Source organism: Carcharodon carcharias, chromosome 23, assembly GCF_017639515.1.
Source record: "Carcharodon carcharias isolate sCarCar2 chromosome 23, sCarCar2.pri, whole genome shotgun sequence".
NCBI classification, from domain to species: domain Eukaryota; kingdom Metazoa; phylum Chordata; class Chondrichthyes; order Lamniformes; family Lamnidae; genus Carcharodon; species Carcharodon carcharias.
This window is the reverse complement of record NC_054489.1, coordinates 53135698-53154097: the sequence shown is the minus strand read 5'-3', so window position 1 is coordinate 53154097 and position 18400 is coordinate 53135698. Positions and strand designations below refer to the sequence as shown.

General features: G+C 40.3%; 1 protein-coding gene across 5 annotated transcripts in view; it reads left to right on the top strand.

The window, feature by feature from the left end:
• cdc27 (cell division cycle 27) overlaps positions 1 to 18400 on the top strand; it is a 119202-nt gene that overhangs the window by 57159 nt on the left and 43643 nt on the right. For all 5 annotated transcript variants that reach the window (XM_041173235.1, XM_041173237.1, XM_041173236.1 and 2 more), the window contains 5 exons: positions 3294 to 3511; positions 5185 to 5299; positions 5481 to 5596; positions 7934 to 8042; positions 11928 to 12135. In XM_041173235.1, the coding sequence (XP_041029169.1) occupies positions 3294 to 3511; positions 5185 to 5299; positions 5481 to 5596; positions 7934 to 8042; positions 11928 to 12135 (766 nt within the window). The remainder of the gene's footprint in view (positions 1 to 3293; positions 3512 to 5184; positions 5300 to 5480; positions 5597 to 7933; positions 8043 to 11927; positions 12136 to 18400) is intronic.

Here is an 18400-nt window from a genome sequence, read left to right as displayed (position 1 = left end):
TTTCCAGAAGGCATTTGGTAAGATGCCACATCAGAGGTTAATGTGAAAAATAAAAGGTCATGGTGTAGGGGGTAATCTAGCATGGGTAGAAGATTGGCTGGCTGGCAGAAAACAAGAGTATGCAAAAATGGATTTTTTTTGATTGGCAGGATGTGATGAGTGGAGTCCCTGTGCTGGCTCCTCAACTTCTTACAATTTACATCAATGACTTAGATGAGGGGAGTAAAGGTATGGTAGCTAACTTTGCAGGTGACAAAAAGATAGGTCGGAAAGTATGTTGTGAAGAGGACATGAGGTTGCAGATGGATATAAGTTGAGTAAGTGGGCAAAAATCTGGCAGATGGGGTATAATGGAAAATGTGAATTGTTCACTTTGGCAGGCAGAATAAAAAAGCAGAGTATTACTTAAATGAAGAACGGCTGCAGAATTCTGCAGTGCAAAGGTGTTCTAGTGCATGAGTCCCAAAAAGTTAGTATGCAAGTACAGCAAGTAATCAAGAAGGCTAATGGAATGCTATCCTATATTAGAGGAATTGAACATAAAGGTAAGGATGTTATGCTTCAGTTATACAGGGCATTGGTGAGACCACACCTCCATACTCTGTGCAGTTTTGGTCTCCTTATTTAAGGAAGGAGGCAGTTCAAAGGAGGTTTACTAGATTGATACCTGGAATGAACGGGTTGTCTTATGAGGAAAGGTTATACAGACTGGGCTTGTTTCCGCTGGAGTATAGAAAAGTGAGGGGTGATTTGGTTGAAGTATATAAGATCCTGAACGACCTTGACAAGATCGGTGTTGAAAGGATGTTTTCTCTTGTGAGTGAGTCCAGAACTAGGGGGCACTTTTAAAATTAGGGTTGCCCTTTTAGGACAGAGATGAGAAGAAATTTTTTCTGAGGGTTGTGAGATTTTAGATCACTGCCTCAGAAGGTGTTGAGTATTTTTAAGGCAGAGGTAGATAGATTCTTACAGAGATAAAAACAAAAAACTGCGGATGCTGGAAATCTAAAACAAAAACAGAATTACCTGGAAAAACTCAGCAGGTCTGGCAGCATCGGCGGAGAAGAACAAAGTTGACGTTTCGAGTCCTCATGACCCTTCAACAGAACTACTTAGTTCATTTAAGACTCAGATGAAGCAATTTTTTTTTCTCCTGAGGATCGTTAATCTATGGAATTCTGTTCCCCTTGGAGCAATGGAGGCTGGATCATTGAATTTATTCAAGGCTGCGTTGACAGATTTTTGATCGACAAGGGAGTCAAGGGTTATGGGGAACAGACAGGAAAGTTGAATTGAGATCATAATCAGATCAGCCATGATTTTATTGAAGGCGGAGCAGACTTAAGGGGCCGAATGGCCTCCTCGTACTTGTATTCTGTTTTTGCACTCAGTTGATTGAGGGGTCATCCAAATTTTATAGAAATTGTGTCCATTCGGCATTTACTTGTTTCTGTTAGGACTTTAAATTAATTTGTAATTTTTGTGTCTATTATTCAAACCTTTTTGAGTTTTATTTTATAGGGAAACTACACTGTTAGTTTTAGTTTGAATGTACAAAGTTTGTGAACTGCAAGGTGTCTCATTGATAATTGCACTTCATATAACATGCTGACCAGAGAGTACCTGTTCAACTGGAGTTGCAAGAAGAACCTTCCAATTTAATTTGGATCAGAAATTAAACTTATCTGTTGCCACATGAATCTGCAGCAAAGCCTTGTTCTTCATCATGCAACTGCTCACATGTTTATATGCTTCATATAAAGCACGTTCCGAAGCCTCTATGGTGCAAGAAATTGATAAATATGTTCAGTCTGTTATGCAGGAAAGTAGCCTGGGGCAAGTAAAGCTCTTTCTGCCCACTGCACATCTGTTTCCTGCACATTTTTAAACAAGTTCCACCTTGATCTTCACCAGTGCCACAGGGAATAATCCTTTGATTACAAATCTTACTGCCTCTTTAACTGCTGTGTGCAGTAATGTCTTTAATACATAGTCATACCTAGGAGTTACATCATGGCAAACAACCATTTGGGCCAACCAGTCTGTCAGTATTCAACCTTTACGCGAACAAATAGTCCTGCTCATGCCTATTACCCCATTCCCATATCCCTTTAATCTGTTCCTTTATTTACCTATGCAATGTAAATTTGAATGTTGATATTTCTGTCTGAACCACTTAAGTGAATCTCAACTCTGCCAACTCAGTAACTCTGTGCAAATAAATTTCTTTACCCCATTCCAAATTTCTTGTTTATCTAGCCCTTTATTCTTGATCCCCTCATTTATTAAACACAGTCTGTCGCTACTTCAAGAGGTTCGGTATCCTGTTTTAAGCCAAAAAGCAGTGGTGCGCCGTCTTTACGACATGGTTAGGGGGCCACATTAAATTATCAATGTCCAACCCCGAAAGCCTTCAATTCCTATCCTAAAATATGCAATTCAATTGAGGGAGGTTTAGTTCACTGTGGATGAAGAATGCATATGAGTCAAGGAATGAAAATTACCTACAAAGCTTGTAATCTAATTTTGCTCTTTTTTGTAGGTATTAAATAGATTAAACCTTGAATCTTCTGCCAACTCAAAATATTCCTCAACGATAACAGATTTGTCAACTGCTTTGTCTCATTTAACTATTTTAAACATTTCTTTCTTCTCGCTGTAATCGGTGTCCTATCAAAAAAGACCAACTGTCAAATCGTGCTTGCTATTTCTATCAGGCAGTATTCCCGTGAATCTGCATCGTATTCTCTTTAGAACCTTAATATCCTCGCTATAGTGTGGAGCCCAGTACTGTGTGAACTCTAATTGAGGTCTTATTAAACTTCTACATGGTTACTTTTTGGCTTTTATTGTTGGCAGATCTGTCTTGTCAGTTGAAGTTATCCCCCCTCTGAAGTGTTCTGCTAACTGCTCCCTCTCATCCACCCAGCCCCCTCCAAATGGCACTACTTTTGAATAATTGTTAATTAAGCATCTAATGTTGCATCTGTTCAATTGGCTGAAAGCCCACTCAATCATTCCCTTCGCTACTTCAAGAGGTTTGGTATCTTGTTTTAAGCCAAAAAGCAGTGGTGCACTGGCTTTATGACATGGGGGTAGGAGGTCACATTACACAATCAAGTATCCAACCCTGAGAGCTTTCAGTTTCTATCCTGAAATATGCAATTTCCCCACAACCATTTGAGGTAAGTTTAATTCACTGTGGGTGAAGAATGCATGTGATTCAAAGAATGAAGATACCTACAAAGCCTGTAATCAGATCTGTTGCTCATAAATTCTTTTTCTTTTTGTAGGAATTAAACAGATTAAACCTTGAATCCTCTGCCAACTCAAAATATTCCTCAATGATGACTGATTCGTCAGTATCTTTAATTGATCCATCTGTGATTTCTCCTGATTCTGTGCCTCTTGGTTCTGGATCCTCAGTATTGTCCAAACAACTTGTAAATAAACCAAAGTCTGGGAGGAGTTTGCTTGGTGGTCCTGCTGCTCTTAGTCCCCTAACACCAAGGTAAAATTCTTGTTTATCTCAAAACCAAGCTTCATGTGTTTGTTCATTCCTGTTGCCTTGCTCTGGATGTATTGGTTTTTCAGTGTTTATTGGCTTGTAGGGATAATGTGCAAGTCTTGATAGCCATGTACCTGTTTGGCTGGAGAAACACTGCCACCTTATTCTCTTTGTAGGTAATGCTCTGATAAATCTCCCTAACTTCTCATTTGGTTTGTTTGTTTTCTCATTTGGTTTGTGTAGCAGCAACCAGAACAGTCCAGGATGTTGCTGCAATATGGGTGGATTCAGAAGAGATTTTGCATGGAGCTTAATTTTAATGAAGCAGCGAGGGAGACATGTGGTTATATTTCAGCATTAATTGGAGATCTTTGATTGGGAATCTTCAATGTGCTAAACTCATAAAACATGTCTATGCCATCAGCTCCGTTGTCCCAATGGGCCTATTCCCTTTTTCTTCATAAATGAACTCATCTACCCTTTTTCCCCATCACCATAGCCCTCAATCGTTTCTCGAAATATTTCCTGTTGCCCCTTGAGCTCCTTTGTTTTTTTTCTGCTCCACTAGCCTTTTCTGGAAGCTTGTTCCATAAATCTGACATGCACACAAAATGGGAATCTTTTGATCCAGCCTGTCTCATCCAGACATGATGCAATTTACCTTTGGAAAATTCTCCTCTGACCCCAATGAAGTCAGCTCCAGGAGACTGCATCGTCTGCTGTCACTAGCCCGATAGCTCCCTTCTTATAGCTCTGTCTTATACTGACAGAAACTCATCCAGCTCCCTTCTGCAGGTTGAGTGAATTTCTGCTCTCTGCACATTCCAGCAATCTATTCTGTGGTGTCCAACCTAATTTATTGTTGCACTGCTGCCACATACTTCTACATTGTCATCCAGCTCAAATAGCCCTTCTGCCCTTCATAATTGTAAAACTCTCAATTGTAACATAGGAGCTTACTGTTGCAAAGATTGTATTTTATTGCATCAACTTATTGCAACACTCGAACAGCCTTTCATGACAAAAGTTTGTCTTGGTCAACTATCAATTCCCTTCATAATTTTGAATACTACTTATCTTGAATTTTTTTCCAAAGGAAACAGAAGCTGAATTATAATTAAACTCATTAATCTTTCCTCAATTTAAATCCCTGCCATGCACAGTCCCCTTCTCTCCTCGATGTGTAGCCTCTTGAGCAGTAATATCATTTTGATGACTAGGTGGCTAGAATATGATATCTGACTTAGACAGCAACAGTAAACCTTGTATTTGCCAGTTCTGCAGTCCAAGCAACAAACACATTTCTATTTCTTATTTTGGAAGAAAACCTGCTCTACTTCCTGATTTTGGTTTTCTTTCTCACTCTTGATGCACTGAGCAGTCTTGGCCCTTCGCCGTTATATTACAGAACAAAACTTCAGTTTGATATGCTCTGCACATTGTAAGCAAAAAATGTTAACGGTGTGCTTTTTATCCAGCCTTTTGCAACATTTTCAACTAAACTGACACTTGAGAAGCGTAAACCCGTCATGGCTGTTTACTGAGTGACTAGGTATGGTACAGTAGAATGTTTAACTTTTACTGTGGTATATTGGCTGTTGCAGAGTAGGAGGGACTGAGCACACATAAAACCTGTGTACAATTAAATGAAGTGACTGTAATTAATTGCTTTTCAGTTTTGGAGTCTTGCCTCTGGAGACTCCAAGCCCAGGTGATGGTTCCTTTTTGCCAAACTATACAAATTCTTCATCTGTAATTGATTCATCCTCTACAGGAGGCCCCACAAAGAAGGTAAGGTTATATAAAAAACATATGTTTGGTTATGATGAGGAGAGAGAATTTGTAGAGCTCACAAAAAGAGCTTTGTGCATTTTGAGTATATGTTACAAGGGAGACTTGCAGTACCAAGCATTATTGATAATGAATTCCTAACTTTTTTTTCCCCTGTTGTTGTCTCCTTTCTACCCTAAAGTCTGTAGCACGAATAACTCAAGGTGGAACTAAGTCAGTCTTTACGCAGAGTGGAAACAGCCGAGATGTAACTCCAACTCCACTGACTCAGACACAGACCTCAGGCCCACAGACCAGGTAGGAGTCCAGCAGCATTGACTTATTTTTGTTGTGTCCAGTTCTCGGTTATGAATATGTCTTCTGTGGATATGCATGAAAGGCAGGGACTGGAGTTGAGGTATAAATCGCCCATGATCTAATAGAATATGGAAGAGGCTCAAGGAGCTTAATAGCCTCCTACTATCTAAATGTAAGACCACTCATTGTAGGTTTACAAAGTGCAACAGTTACAAAATTGGAAAAATTGGGCCATGCAAATTTTATGGTTCTGGCATTAAGCTATTCCAGCACATGAACAAGGGTTTGTAATTGCCTTGTGTGGTATTCATGTACCATTGTCACTGGAATCAGACACATTGCATTCAGATTTTAGCCAGGCCACGGGCAAACAGGCACTGAAGAGGACAAAGTTTGAGTAAGATGAGAAAATCTTGGACATCTCTTCCATAGCTTCAAATGCAATGGTATTATTGCAGAGAGATTTTTGTGGTTAACCACTGCAAGCACCTTCTTACAACATTGTTTAATAACAGTTCACTTATACATATTACATTTAATGGTCCCCTAAATGTGGTGTGCGCAGGAGGTTGCACACACCTTGAATCCCTGGGCTTAGATCATAAACCCAAGCAGCTTCACTTAACCTGTGGTTTCCAGGCTATTATGTATATAATAATATATATTATCTAAATCTGAAATAGAAACAATTGCTGTAAAACACTTTTGTCTTTTTCACATAAACCGTGTCTTAGGGACCACTTGTGGTAATGCATTCCATGTTCTCATCCTCTTATGTATGTATAAGTACATCCTCGATATTTTCCAGCTTCTTTCTCTGATCCTGAGTCTTTACCACTTAAACTGGTTAATGAGTTGGTAACAACAACCTTTAAAATTTCCTTCTCAAAGTCCCTGTGATCCTGTTAACACTGTTTAATTGATCTTTTTTTCATGCTTTTATTAACTGTAATTATGTATTAAATGCTAAAACTAAATGTTGGTTTACTGTGCTCCATCTGTGTGATGAATTACCCAATCTGCCATGCCCATTGGGTTTGTGACCGTTAGTTGCTGCTGGCCTTTCTGGACCATTCTGCTCCAGGATGACTTCAGGTCCAGAGCTGCTGAAGGAAAAACACTCCCAGGTTTTAGGACTGGCAATCAGACACTCCGTGAATCCAGTGAATTGAGAACACGCTCTCCTGGGGTTCTGTGATCTTGTCCAGCTCCTATCTTCTTTCCCCTCCTCTGTCCCCTTCTCATTGTCCGCTGCTCACATCTGGATACACCATCCCTCTTCCACCTGTTTGGGCTCGCTGTTCTCTAATCTCAGATTCTGTCTCTTCCATGCTTGCTGTTTCTCCAATCACAACACTTATTTACCTATGCTTTCTCCAGCCCATCATACTTTGCAGTTGGGGTTTGATGCTCAGTCCTGCCCCAGTTTGAGCTAGCTGTTGTGAACAATCTTTTTGTTTCAATGCACAGTACATTCCAGATTGTCCTAAACCCAGTGGGCATGACCAGCTAAACACATGCTTCCTGGCCTGGAGTGAAAATGATTAATGAATTTCACCTCAGTGAGCACCCAGTGCTTTCTGATGGCCAGGTTTATGATGCAGATTGGATAATTCATCACATAGACGGAGCATGGCAAATCAACACTTAGCTTTAGCATTGACTGAACCACGTAGCCTGGAAACTACAGGTTAAGTGAAGCTGATTGTTTTATGACATTCAAGCTGTGTGCAACCTCCCTTCATTCAAATTTCATTTACTCTCCTGGAAATGTGTTTGTGTCAAAGAAAAGGAACTAAATGTTCAAGTGAGAGGAGGAGCAGAATGGGATAAAACTGGAGGGCTAACATGGCACATGTGAGGAGTGGGAGAAAGCAACCCATACGTGGAGAGTTAGAATGGAACATGTGTAAGTGAATGTCGACTGAGTCATGAGAGGGGAGGTGGGGATGGAGGTGGCAGACAGGGAAGGGGTGTAGCGAACAGACTGAATAGATCTAGTGGGAGAAGAGCAGGATTTCCTCTTGGGAGTGCAGCATTCTGGAATGTGCTACATGTTCAAATAAATAGGCAATTTACACCATTGACAGTTCAATGACAAAATGTAAGCTGCTCGTGGGTAAGAAAGTACTGCTCAAGAGTTTGTAGCCACCCAGTAAAAAAAAATTAAAGGAATTTTTACAATACCCAAACTGCGCCCTTCTGCGGTTGAGGATAGAGCATGAATTTGCAAGGATGTTATCCATAGCATGAGAGTTGACCTTACCTGAAATACTGAGGAACTGGGAAGACTGCCAGACTTAACTGTGCTTTCTCTTTCCTGATCTTGTTGTTCAGTGCAGCACAGGTACTATTTCCAACCAGCACAGTCCCCACCAACGCACCTGGCAATGCACCACCCCGGAGAAGTTCCAGACTCTTTACAAGCGCCAGTTCAACTACAAAGGTAACCGGTGCTAATACCAGGTGTTTACTTCAGATTGTGCTAGCTATTGCACTGCTCCATCCTGTTGGCCATATCCTGGCATATTCTTCTAATACCTTTCTGATTTAAAAGTAAAAAGCAAAAGAAACAATTGTTGTAAAACACTTCGTTCATCAGGCAACATCTGGAGAGAGATAGTGATAGGGATACGTTATGTCTTTTTCACATAAACCGTGTCTTAGGCACCACTTGTGGTAATGCATTCCATGTTCTCATCCTCTTGTGTGTATAAATAAGTACATCCTCCTATTTTCCAGCTTTCTCTGATCCTGAGTCTTTACCACTTAAACTGATTGATGAGTTGGTAACAACAACCTTAAAATTTCCTTCTCAAAACCCCTGTGATCCTGTTAACACTTTAAATGATGAAGCTCTTTTTTCATGCCTTTATTAACTGTATTGTCTAAATATAACCCTTTATTACTGGTATTCCAGTGGATATTTCCAGTACCCTGTCCATGATTCAAACAGTCATCCTATCATGAGGTGTCCAAAACTGAAAGCAATTCTCCAGCTGTGTCTTTTCCATTGTTTTGTACATAGGAACATATGACTTAGGAGCAGGAGAAGGCTATTCAGCCCTTTGAACCTGCACCTCCATTTGATAAAATCATGGCTGATCTGATTGGTGGTCTCAACTCTACCTTCCTATCTATCCCTATAACCCTTGACTCTCTTGTCTATCAAAGACATGAATTTATTCAAGGCTGAACTGGACTAGACCCAACCTGCACTGCTTTGCCTGGAAGAGAATTCCACATGCTAATGACTCTTTGAGAGACAAAGATTTTCCTCATTTTTGCCTTAAAAGGGAGACCTCTCATTTTTAAACTATGTTCCCTAGTTCTAGTCTCTCCCACAAGAGGAAACATCTTCCTGGTATCCACCCGATCAAATCCCCTCAGCATCTTGCATATTTCAATAAGATCACCTTTCATTCTTCTAAACTCCAATGGGCATAGGCCCAACCTGTTAAACCTTTCTTGATAAAAATTCTTTCATCCCAGGAATTCAGTGTCAATATTCAGAGCACCTTTGCATAGAACGCAGAACCTAACTTGTCTTTTTGTAGTCTTTTTCTGTCTGCATTCTGTCTCTGCCCCTGGATTTTCTGTTCCTGAATTCTGTTATGGTTACTATTGTACAGATAATCCTCCCCTTTATTGCTATTGAATGGTGTAATCATTTTGTACAGTATTAAAGTGTGACAACTGGATCTGGAATTGCCTGTGTCTGGTTTGTGACCATTTTCAAAAATAGGGGTCATGCTAGCTTATCTCCATCCTACTGAAGTTTTGAGTGCCCAGAATCTTCCTCACAACTACCTCACAAATCTTCCCCATTGTGCCTCCTGGAACACCAGGGTAAATGTTGACTCTTCCTGCTGATTTGTTTTGAGCTATTTTGGCCTGTCTGAGATTTTGATCTCATTTTGCATCGAAGTTATTAGGTTATCACCACTTGCTTGTGTATACTTGGATGAGTAATCATTTAGAATATTAACTATCCTATGCTATGCTCAACCTTTATGGTCACAATTTATCTGACTCTCTCTTACTCTTGAAGATAGAGAAAATTTATTTGTTTAATGTTTTGTATTTGCAGCTCTCCTTTTTCATGTATTTTACCTGTGACTAACCTTAACATGCTTCTGCATGTTGCTGTGTTTTATGAACCTCTTCACCCATATCCCTTTAGTGTTTGTAAAGTTAATTCCTCCTCTTTATTCCACGTTTTTTTTTGGTATCCATTTAAGTATATTAATTTACACTTGTATTCGGCCAGCTTGGCAAAATGTCTTTATAAAAAGGCCCACTTGTTCTCTTATGACCTTCCTCATTTTCTTGATTTAACCTATTTAAAATGGTGTGGCCCTAGACCCTTGCTGTTTCTGAATCCCAGATCATGTTTAGTTTAATCATGCTGCAATTGTGGAGTCAAAAGGTTTCTGGATTATTAACCATTCCTGGGTCTAGTAATCTAGGAGACTGGGCTAATCCAAAGAATGAGAGCTCAAATCCCACCCATGGTAGTTTGAGAATTATTGATTTCCAAATAAAGAAGCCTGAAAATAATTTGGTAACAATAATAAGTGAAGTTATGCAATTATTATATAAACATTGCAGACGGTGGAATTCTGAAATAAAAACAAAGTGTTGGAAATACTCAGGCAACATCTCTGCAGAGAGAAATAGAGTTAACAAAGAGTCATATTTGTTTTAACGTTACCTCTGTTTCCCTCTCCACAGATGCTGCCAGACCTGCTGAGTGTTTCCAGCATTTTCTGTTTTTATTATCATGAAACCTAATATTTTAGGAAGAAGACCTGGCATCCTTACCTGGCCAATATGTAACTAATGTGGTTGACTCTCGTCACTGAAGAGGCAGAGCAAGCCTCTCAGTTATATCGATGTGAGTAGGCAACAAATGGCAGTTTTGCCAATGGCATGGACATCCTGAGAATGAATTAAAAAAAACTCTTCCTCTTTCCTTCCTGTTGTTTTGTCGATAATGTGATTTTTTTTTTTTCATCAATAATTACTTGCTCTTGATTATCCTCCACTCGTTCACATCTTCTTTGTAGATGCTTGAATCTGTAGGTTCTTGGATTGATTTTACTTTTGTTGCTTCAGCTGATTGCCCACTTTTTCTCTTTCATTAATCTGTGAACTCCAAAGTGTTCGCCTTTAGAAATGTCCTCCATTAAGTTCTCCTTCCACCAACCTAATGGTGAAGGTATCTGGTCTTGGAGCTCAGCATTCCTCTGATCAGGAGCACCATTCCCTGCTCTTCCTCCATTTGTGCTTAACTCTGGACCCAGCCATTACTGACTCTTATGCCACTCACACTTCAACTACAAGTACCATATTTACTCATGTAAAAATCAAGTTTTTGGGACTAATCATTTTAGGCCAAAGGCCATGGGCTTGACTTCTATATAGGTCATGTTTTTGAATTTGGGCCCAAATGAAATCCAAAAAAGACTGTCTCAATGGAATAAAGTGAAAACCAACAACACTAGGGAATTCATATTAATTACCTAACATTTAACTATTAATTTTAGAACATTCCAACCAATTGCTACTTGCATGCTTATTCTAACGTTCTTGTCCACTCTGTAAAGGCTGAACTCACGTTATTCCTTCAGCATCTCATGTGGTTGTACCCCTGTCGTGCAAAGTCAACCACTCACACCTTGACCTGTGGTATGATCAGCAGTGGTTTATAACAAAGGAGCTCAACACTTGTCTCTCTGTTGTGACCTGCCCAGAAGCAGGTCCTAAACTTGTGCCCTGCAGATGAGATTTGTGAGCCATGTTTGAGGGGTGAGTAGCCCATGTAGTTTCCCATTGCATTCCATAAAGCCTTTATGTTCAAATATCTTCTCTTGGTTGTATTGCAATCAAAGTTAGAGCCTTTCCACCCTTTATGATGGGGGAGGGGGAAAATGGTGCATATACCCCCATTGAATGTCATCCCAGTATTCAGAGCCAGGATTCCGGTTTTCATTTGCCAGGGCTGGCTGGACTGGGGCTGAAACTAACCTTTGTGTGTCTGAGGTGGAAATACTATCCGTGAGCCAGTGATATCAAAAGTTGTATCACCTGATAAAGCTAAAGCTCTTTCAAGGGAATCATTTGTTGAAAGTAAATCTCTTGTAATACCAATTTTATCCTCAAGTGTTGGTTTTTGTTTGAGTACAGATCGATTGAATTTTGCTGGACCTATCAAACTTGTTAATATCTTGTGTTTATACTTGGATGCTTCAAAATGCTTACGTTCATTAGTCTTATGATGTTCTTTGGCTGCCTATATATACTCTGCTTTGTATTTGTTTTCAAATAGGAGAACAGTAAAAAGCTGAAGATGAAGTTTCCACCCAAAATTCCAAACAGGAAGCCAAAAAACAAAACTAGCAAAGGAGGCATAACACAGCCAAACCTCAATGACAGCCTAGAGATTAGTAAACTGGATTCTTCAGTCATCTCTGAAGGCAAAGTCTCCTCAGTCACACCTCAAGTACAGGCCTTTAATATACAGAAGGCAGCTGCAGGTGAGTTCCCTGACCTGGGGAATAACCTTTTAGAGCATGGATTCAGTCTGTTCACAGACTTAAAAGCACTTGTGATGAATGTGGTGTTTCTGTGACCCAGTCTTTTATAGAAACTGTGGTAAGTTTTTAATCTTTTAGCTTGGGTTCATGTGTGCAACCTTATGCAAGGTAGATGCAGATGACTGAGGCCATTTGCTTTATCTGGGACAAGACCTTACTGTTTCCTCTTTTCCCAATCAACATGGCATTTAACTTAAAATTAGTCTTCAGGTTTTTACTCTTTGTGTTTTTCTTTCCTTTTGTAATGTTTTTCTCTGATTTCTTGCTGTGGAGTGTTTCATGAACGTTGGACATTGTCTGGAACTATTTTCCATTGACCACTAAATGTATGAGAGTCTGAGCAGTAGGAAATTTCAATGTATTGTACCACAGCTGTGCTCAATGCTGGCCTTGCCTGAATACTCTTACCCTTTGTAGCAGGGCTCGCTGGAGAGTGATGAGCAGGAATCTTGATTGATTTGGTTTTTTCCTCTTTCTCCTCCCATCTCTTTCCTGAAATCCACTGATTCTCAATCATAAAATAAATAGAAACTTAATCATACCTCGCCTAATAAAGGAAAAACAATGCATTCTAGCATTATCGAAATGTATCTTAAACAGTTTTAATATTTTTGAGAAAAGATGCTTCTGTTGGTTACTTTGTATGAGGTTATTCCTGCTGTTGGTCCTAAACTTTGCTTTTCCCTGATTGTAACCTGTCTCCTTTTTCTAGTATCTTGTAATCTCAATGAAGGGCTGCCTAAGATATTTAATTCCTTGTGTATGTAATTCTGTAAAGCCTGTCCTCAATCACCTTCCTTTTGAAAGCTGAAGCTCCCCAGATTGCTGCAGTGTTTCCTCAGAACTCAATCCTGCAGCACTTGGTTTTTCTTTGTACTGCCTTTAAAGATTGTTTTCTTGCTGTCTTGGTGAGACAAATTACACCCAGTCCTCAGTGCGGTTTTAGGGCAGCCGCTTAGGATACTTGCTGACCGTTGTTTTTGTTGCCGCACAGTGATTTGACATGTTAAATGTCACTCCCTGGTCCTTTCGTGCATCCTTCTGTCCTTTGTTTTTCTATAATGCTTGCAATATACTTGGCTCACTCATTTTATTTCTTGCTAGCTTCCTGTCTAAACTGAATTTGGTTTGCTGCCCCAATTGCACATTTTGTCTAGTTTACAAATAATTTTGGTGATGGTGAGGTTTGGGAGAGATACCATGAATAGAGAAGCAGAGAGATCTAGGGTTGAAGCAACTTGGATGTTTAAAGGTACAAATTGAGTTTTTAAAACAGCAACTGGCATCAGAAATAGATTATCTGCTGCTTTATAGGAACTTGTGCACAAATTTAGCTGCTGTGTCTCCTATATCACAACAATGATTACATTTCAAAGTACTTATTCACCTGTAAAAGACTGTGGAGTGCCCTGAGGTTGTAAAAGGTGCTATATGAATGCAGGTATTTACTTTTCATGGCAGCAGATATAAACAAGTGATGAATTGGTGCTGGTTAGGTCCCCGTTGAAGTTTTATGTGCCGCTTTGGCGTTCTGTTATAGGAAAGCCATAGAGAGGGATAGTGAAGATTTATGAGAATATCAGCAATAAAAGGTTATAATATGGAAGAGTCAAACTTGCACTTTTTTCCACAAGAGCAGAAAAATTGAGGAGGAATGAGAGGTTTGCAAAATTATGACAGACTTCGAAAAGAAGGAAGGGCTTGCATTTGTATAGTGTATTTCACCATCTTTGAACATTGGGAAGTGTTTCAGTCAATAAAGGATTCAGAAATCTAATCACTGCTGGAAGGAAACAAGCCATTTTGCACGCTACAAGGTCCCACACGTAATACCAGGTAATCTGTTTTGAGGCTGCTTGAGAGGTAAATATTGACCAGAATACTGGGAAAATTTCCCTGCTTTTCTTGAAACCATGCTGTGTGATCACCTGAGGGGGCAGATGTTGTTGAATTAAATAGCTTCTGACGATGAACAGTCCCCTTTCCAGGGTTGTAATAGTATATTTAATCAATGCTATTTCCCAGCTTTTAAAATAGAATGGTTATAGCACAGAAGAAGGCCATTTGGCTTGTTATGTCTGTGCCAGCTCTCTGCAAGAGCAACTCAGCTGGTCCCATTCCCACCTTTTCCCCGCAGCCAGACAACTTTTTTCTATCCAGATAATTATCCTGTTCTCTTTTGAAGGCCTCGATTCAATCTGCCTCCACCACACTCTCAGGTACATTCCAAACCTGAACCACTTGTTGTGGAAAAAGCTTTTCCTCATGTCACCTATGGTTCTTCTGTCATTCACGGTAAAGCAGTGTTCCCTTCCACCAATGGGAACAGTTTCTCTTCATCTGCTCTGTCCAGCTCCTCGTGCCTTTGAACATTGCTATCAAATCTCCCCTTAATCTTCTCCAAGAAGAACAGCCTCAGCTTATCAAACTGAACTGAAGTTAATAATTTTGGCATGCTCTGTAATGCCTTCACATCCTAAAGTGTGGTGACCAGAACTGGACACACTAATACAGTTGGGGTCAAACTAATGTTTTGTACAGGTTTAACATAATCTCCTTGTTTTTGAACTCCATGCCACTATTTATAACTGCTTTTTAGCCTGCTCTACTACTTTCATGATGTGTGCGCATATACCCCCAGATCCATCTGCTCCTGCACTGCTTTTAAAATTGTAATCTTTAATTTATATTGCTTTTCCTTATTCTTCCTACCAAAGTGAATCACTTCAAATTGTTCTGCACTGCCACTTGTCCACCCATTCCACCAGCCTGTTTATGCCCTCACTGTCCTCAAAATTCACAATACTTTCAAGATTTGTGTCATCTGCAAATTCTTTGAAATTGTGCTCTGTATACTAAAGTCTAGGTTATTAATATGTATCAAGAAAAGCAGGGTCCCAATCTTGACCTTGGGAAACTCCACTACAAACCTTTATGCAGCCCAAAAAACAACTGTTTACTACTGTTTCCTGTCATACAGCCAATTTTGTATCAATGTTGCTGCTGTCCTTTTTTATTCTGTGGGCTGTAACTTTGCTGCCAAGCCTGTCATGTGGCATTTGATGCAAATACAGCACACAAACTACACTTTCCTCATCAACCCTATGTTACCTCTTCGAAAAAACTCAATCAAGTTAATTCAACACAATTTACCTTTAACAAATCCATACTGACCTCCTTTAATGAACATAAGTTTCTCCAAGTGATAATTAATGTTGTCCCACATTATTGTTTCTAAAAGCATTCCCACCAGAGGTTAAACTGACTGGCCTGTCGTATATAAAAAAGCAGTGTAAATAAGCGAATAAGATAATTAATTATTTAAAACACATTAAGGATGACAGGACAGCCAAGGTTACAGCATGTGGGAGCTCCTGAATGATATTTTGATCCAGGGCAAACATGTCTGTAGTAAGTGTTTGCCGTTTGAAGAATTTGGTTAAGAGTCATTGAACTGCAGACCCTGCGACACACCGGGGAGGGGGAAAGTTGCCTGGATGCTTTGTGCCTGGATGCAGTCATACCACTGAAGATGTGGTCTTCTGATTTGGTCAGGGACTGGAAGGTGTGATTCCGAGTGAGGCAGGTAAGGAACCTAGAGGGCAGGACTGTGAGCCTCTAATTGTCCAATAGGTTTGAGGTCCTCTCATCTTGTTTGGATGAGAGCACAGGCTGCAGGGTGGATGAGCAAACTGACCATGGTAAAGCAAACCATTCAAGTGGGGAGAGCAAAAAGGAATGTAGTGGTTGTAGGGGACAATACATTGAGGGGGATTGACGCCATTCTCTGCAGCAAAAGATCAAGAGTCCAAACAGCTGTGTTGCCTGCCTCGTGCTGGGGTTCAGGACATCTGTTCAGGGCTGGAGAGAAACCTGTAGTGGGAGGGGCAAGATTCGGTTCTTGTGGTCCATGTAGATACCAATGACTTAGGTAGAACTGGGGAACTAGGCTGATGGATAGATCGATAGAAAAAGCAGTGGCAGGCATTTAAGGAGATTTCTTAGAGTTCTTAGAATAAGTATATCCCTACTATAAAAAAAAATCTAAAGGGAGGACTCATCATCCACAGTTAACTAAAGAAATTCGGGAAAGCATCAAACTTGCATATAACTCAGCAAAGATGAGTGGCAGGTCTGATTGGTCAGAATTTTAAAAAGCAGCAGAGAATGACTAAAAGCTTAATCAGAAGAAAGAAATTAGAGTATGAGAGGAAGCTAGTTAGAAATGTAAAGACGTATAGCAAGAGTTTCAACAAGTATTTAAAAAGGAAAAGAGTAAGTAAAGTGAGTGTTGGTCCTCTGGAGAGTGAGAATGGGGAGTTAATAGATAATAAGGAAATGGCAGATGAAATGAACAAATATTTTGCATCTCCATTATAGAGGATACAAAAAAATCCCAGTAATAGCTGTAAATCAGGAGGTGGAAGGGAGAGACGAACTTGGTGCAATTACAATCACTCGGGAAGTGATACTGAGCAAAGTGATGGAGCTGGGAGCTGACAAGTCTCTGGGTCCAAATGGACTGCATCCTAGGGTCTTAAAAGAGATGGCTAATGAAGTAGTAGATGCGTTGGTGTTAATTTTGCAAAATTCCTTAGACTCTGGAAAGGTTCTATCAGGCTGGAAAGTAGCAAATATAACCCTTCTATTCAAGAAGGGAGGGAGGCAGAAAACAGAAATCTATGAGTCAGTTAGCTTGACGTCTGTAGTGGGGAAGGTGTTTGACTCAATTGTTAAAGAGGTTAGAGCTGGGCACCTAGAAAAATACAAGGTGACCAGGAAGAGTGGCATAGTTTTGTGAAAGGGAAATCATGTTTAATCAATTTATTAGAGCTCTTTGAAGGATTAGCATGTGCTGTGGATAAAGGGGAGCCTGTAGACATACTGTACTTTGATTTCCAAAAGGTGTTTGATAAGGTGCCACATCAAAAGTTAATGTGGAAAATAAAAACTTATGATATAGGGGTAATATTATCCTGGATATAAAATTGGCTGGCTTCCAGAAAACACAGTATGCATTATTTGCTCTTTGTCTGATTGGCAGGATGTGGTAAGTGAAGTCATGCAGGAGCCTGTGCTGGGGCCTCAACTTTTTACAATTCACATCAATGACTTAGATGAGGGGAGTGAAGACATGGTAGCTAAATTTGCAGATAACACAAAGGTAGGTAGGAAAGTACGTTGTGAAGAAGACAAAAGGAGTCTGCAGTCGGATATAGATAGTTGAGTGAGTGGGCAAAAATTTTGCAGATGGAGTATAATGTTGGAAAATGTGAAATTGTTCGCTTTGGCATGCAGAATAAAAAAGCAGGGTATTACTTAAAGAAGAAGGATTGCAGAATTCTGAGGTGCAGAGGGATCTAGGTGTTCTAATGCATGAGTCACGAAAAGTTAGTATGCAGGTACAGCATGTCATCAAGAAGCCTAATGGCAGAACCCAAACTGAACGTCAGTGAGCAGATTATTTTGAAGCAAGTGCCACTTGATGGGACTGTTGATGATCCCTTCCATCACTTTACTGATGATTGAGAGTAGACTGATGGGGTGGTAATTGGCCAGGTTGGATTTGTCCTGTTTTTGTGGACGGGACACACCTGGGCAATTTTCCACACCATCGAGTAGACGTCAGCTGCACTGGAACAACTTGGGTAGGGGAGCACAAGTCTTCAGTACTATTGCTGGAATATTATTGGGGCTCATAACCTTTGCAGTCTCCAGTGCCTTCAGACATTCATGTGGAATGAATCGGGTTGGCTGAAGACTGGCATCTGTGATGCTGGGGACCTCTGGAGGAGGCTGAGATGGATCACCTACTCGATCCTTCTGGCTGAAGATGGTTGCAAATGCTTAAACCTTATTTTTTCCACCGATGTGCTGGGCTCCTCCAACATTGAGGTTGGGGATATTTGTGGAGTTGCCTCCTCCAGTGAGTTGTCTAATTGTACACCACCATTCATGACTGGATGTGGCAGGACTGTGGAGCTTAGATCTGATCTGTTGGTTGTGGGATCGCTTAGCTTTGTCTGTCACTTGCTGCTTACGCTCTTTGGCACACAAGTACTCCTGTGTAATAGCTTCACCAGGCTGACACCTCATTTTTAGGTACGCCTGGTGCTGCTTTTGGCATGCCCTCCTACATGCTTTGTTGAACCAGGGTTGATCCCCTGACTTTGGTGGTAATGGTACAGTGGGAGAAATGCCAGGC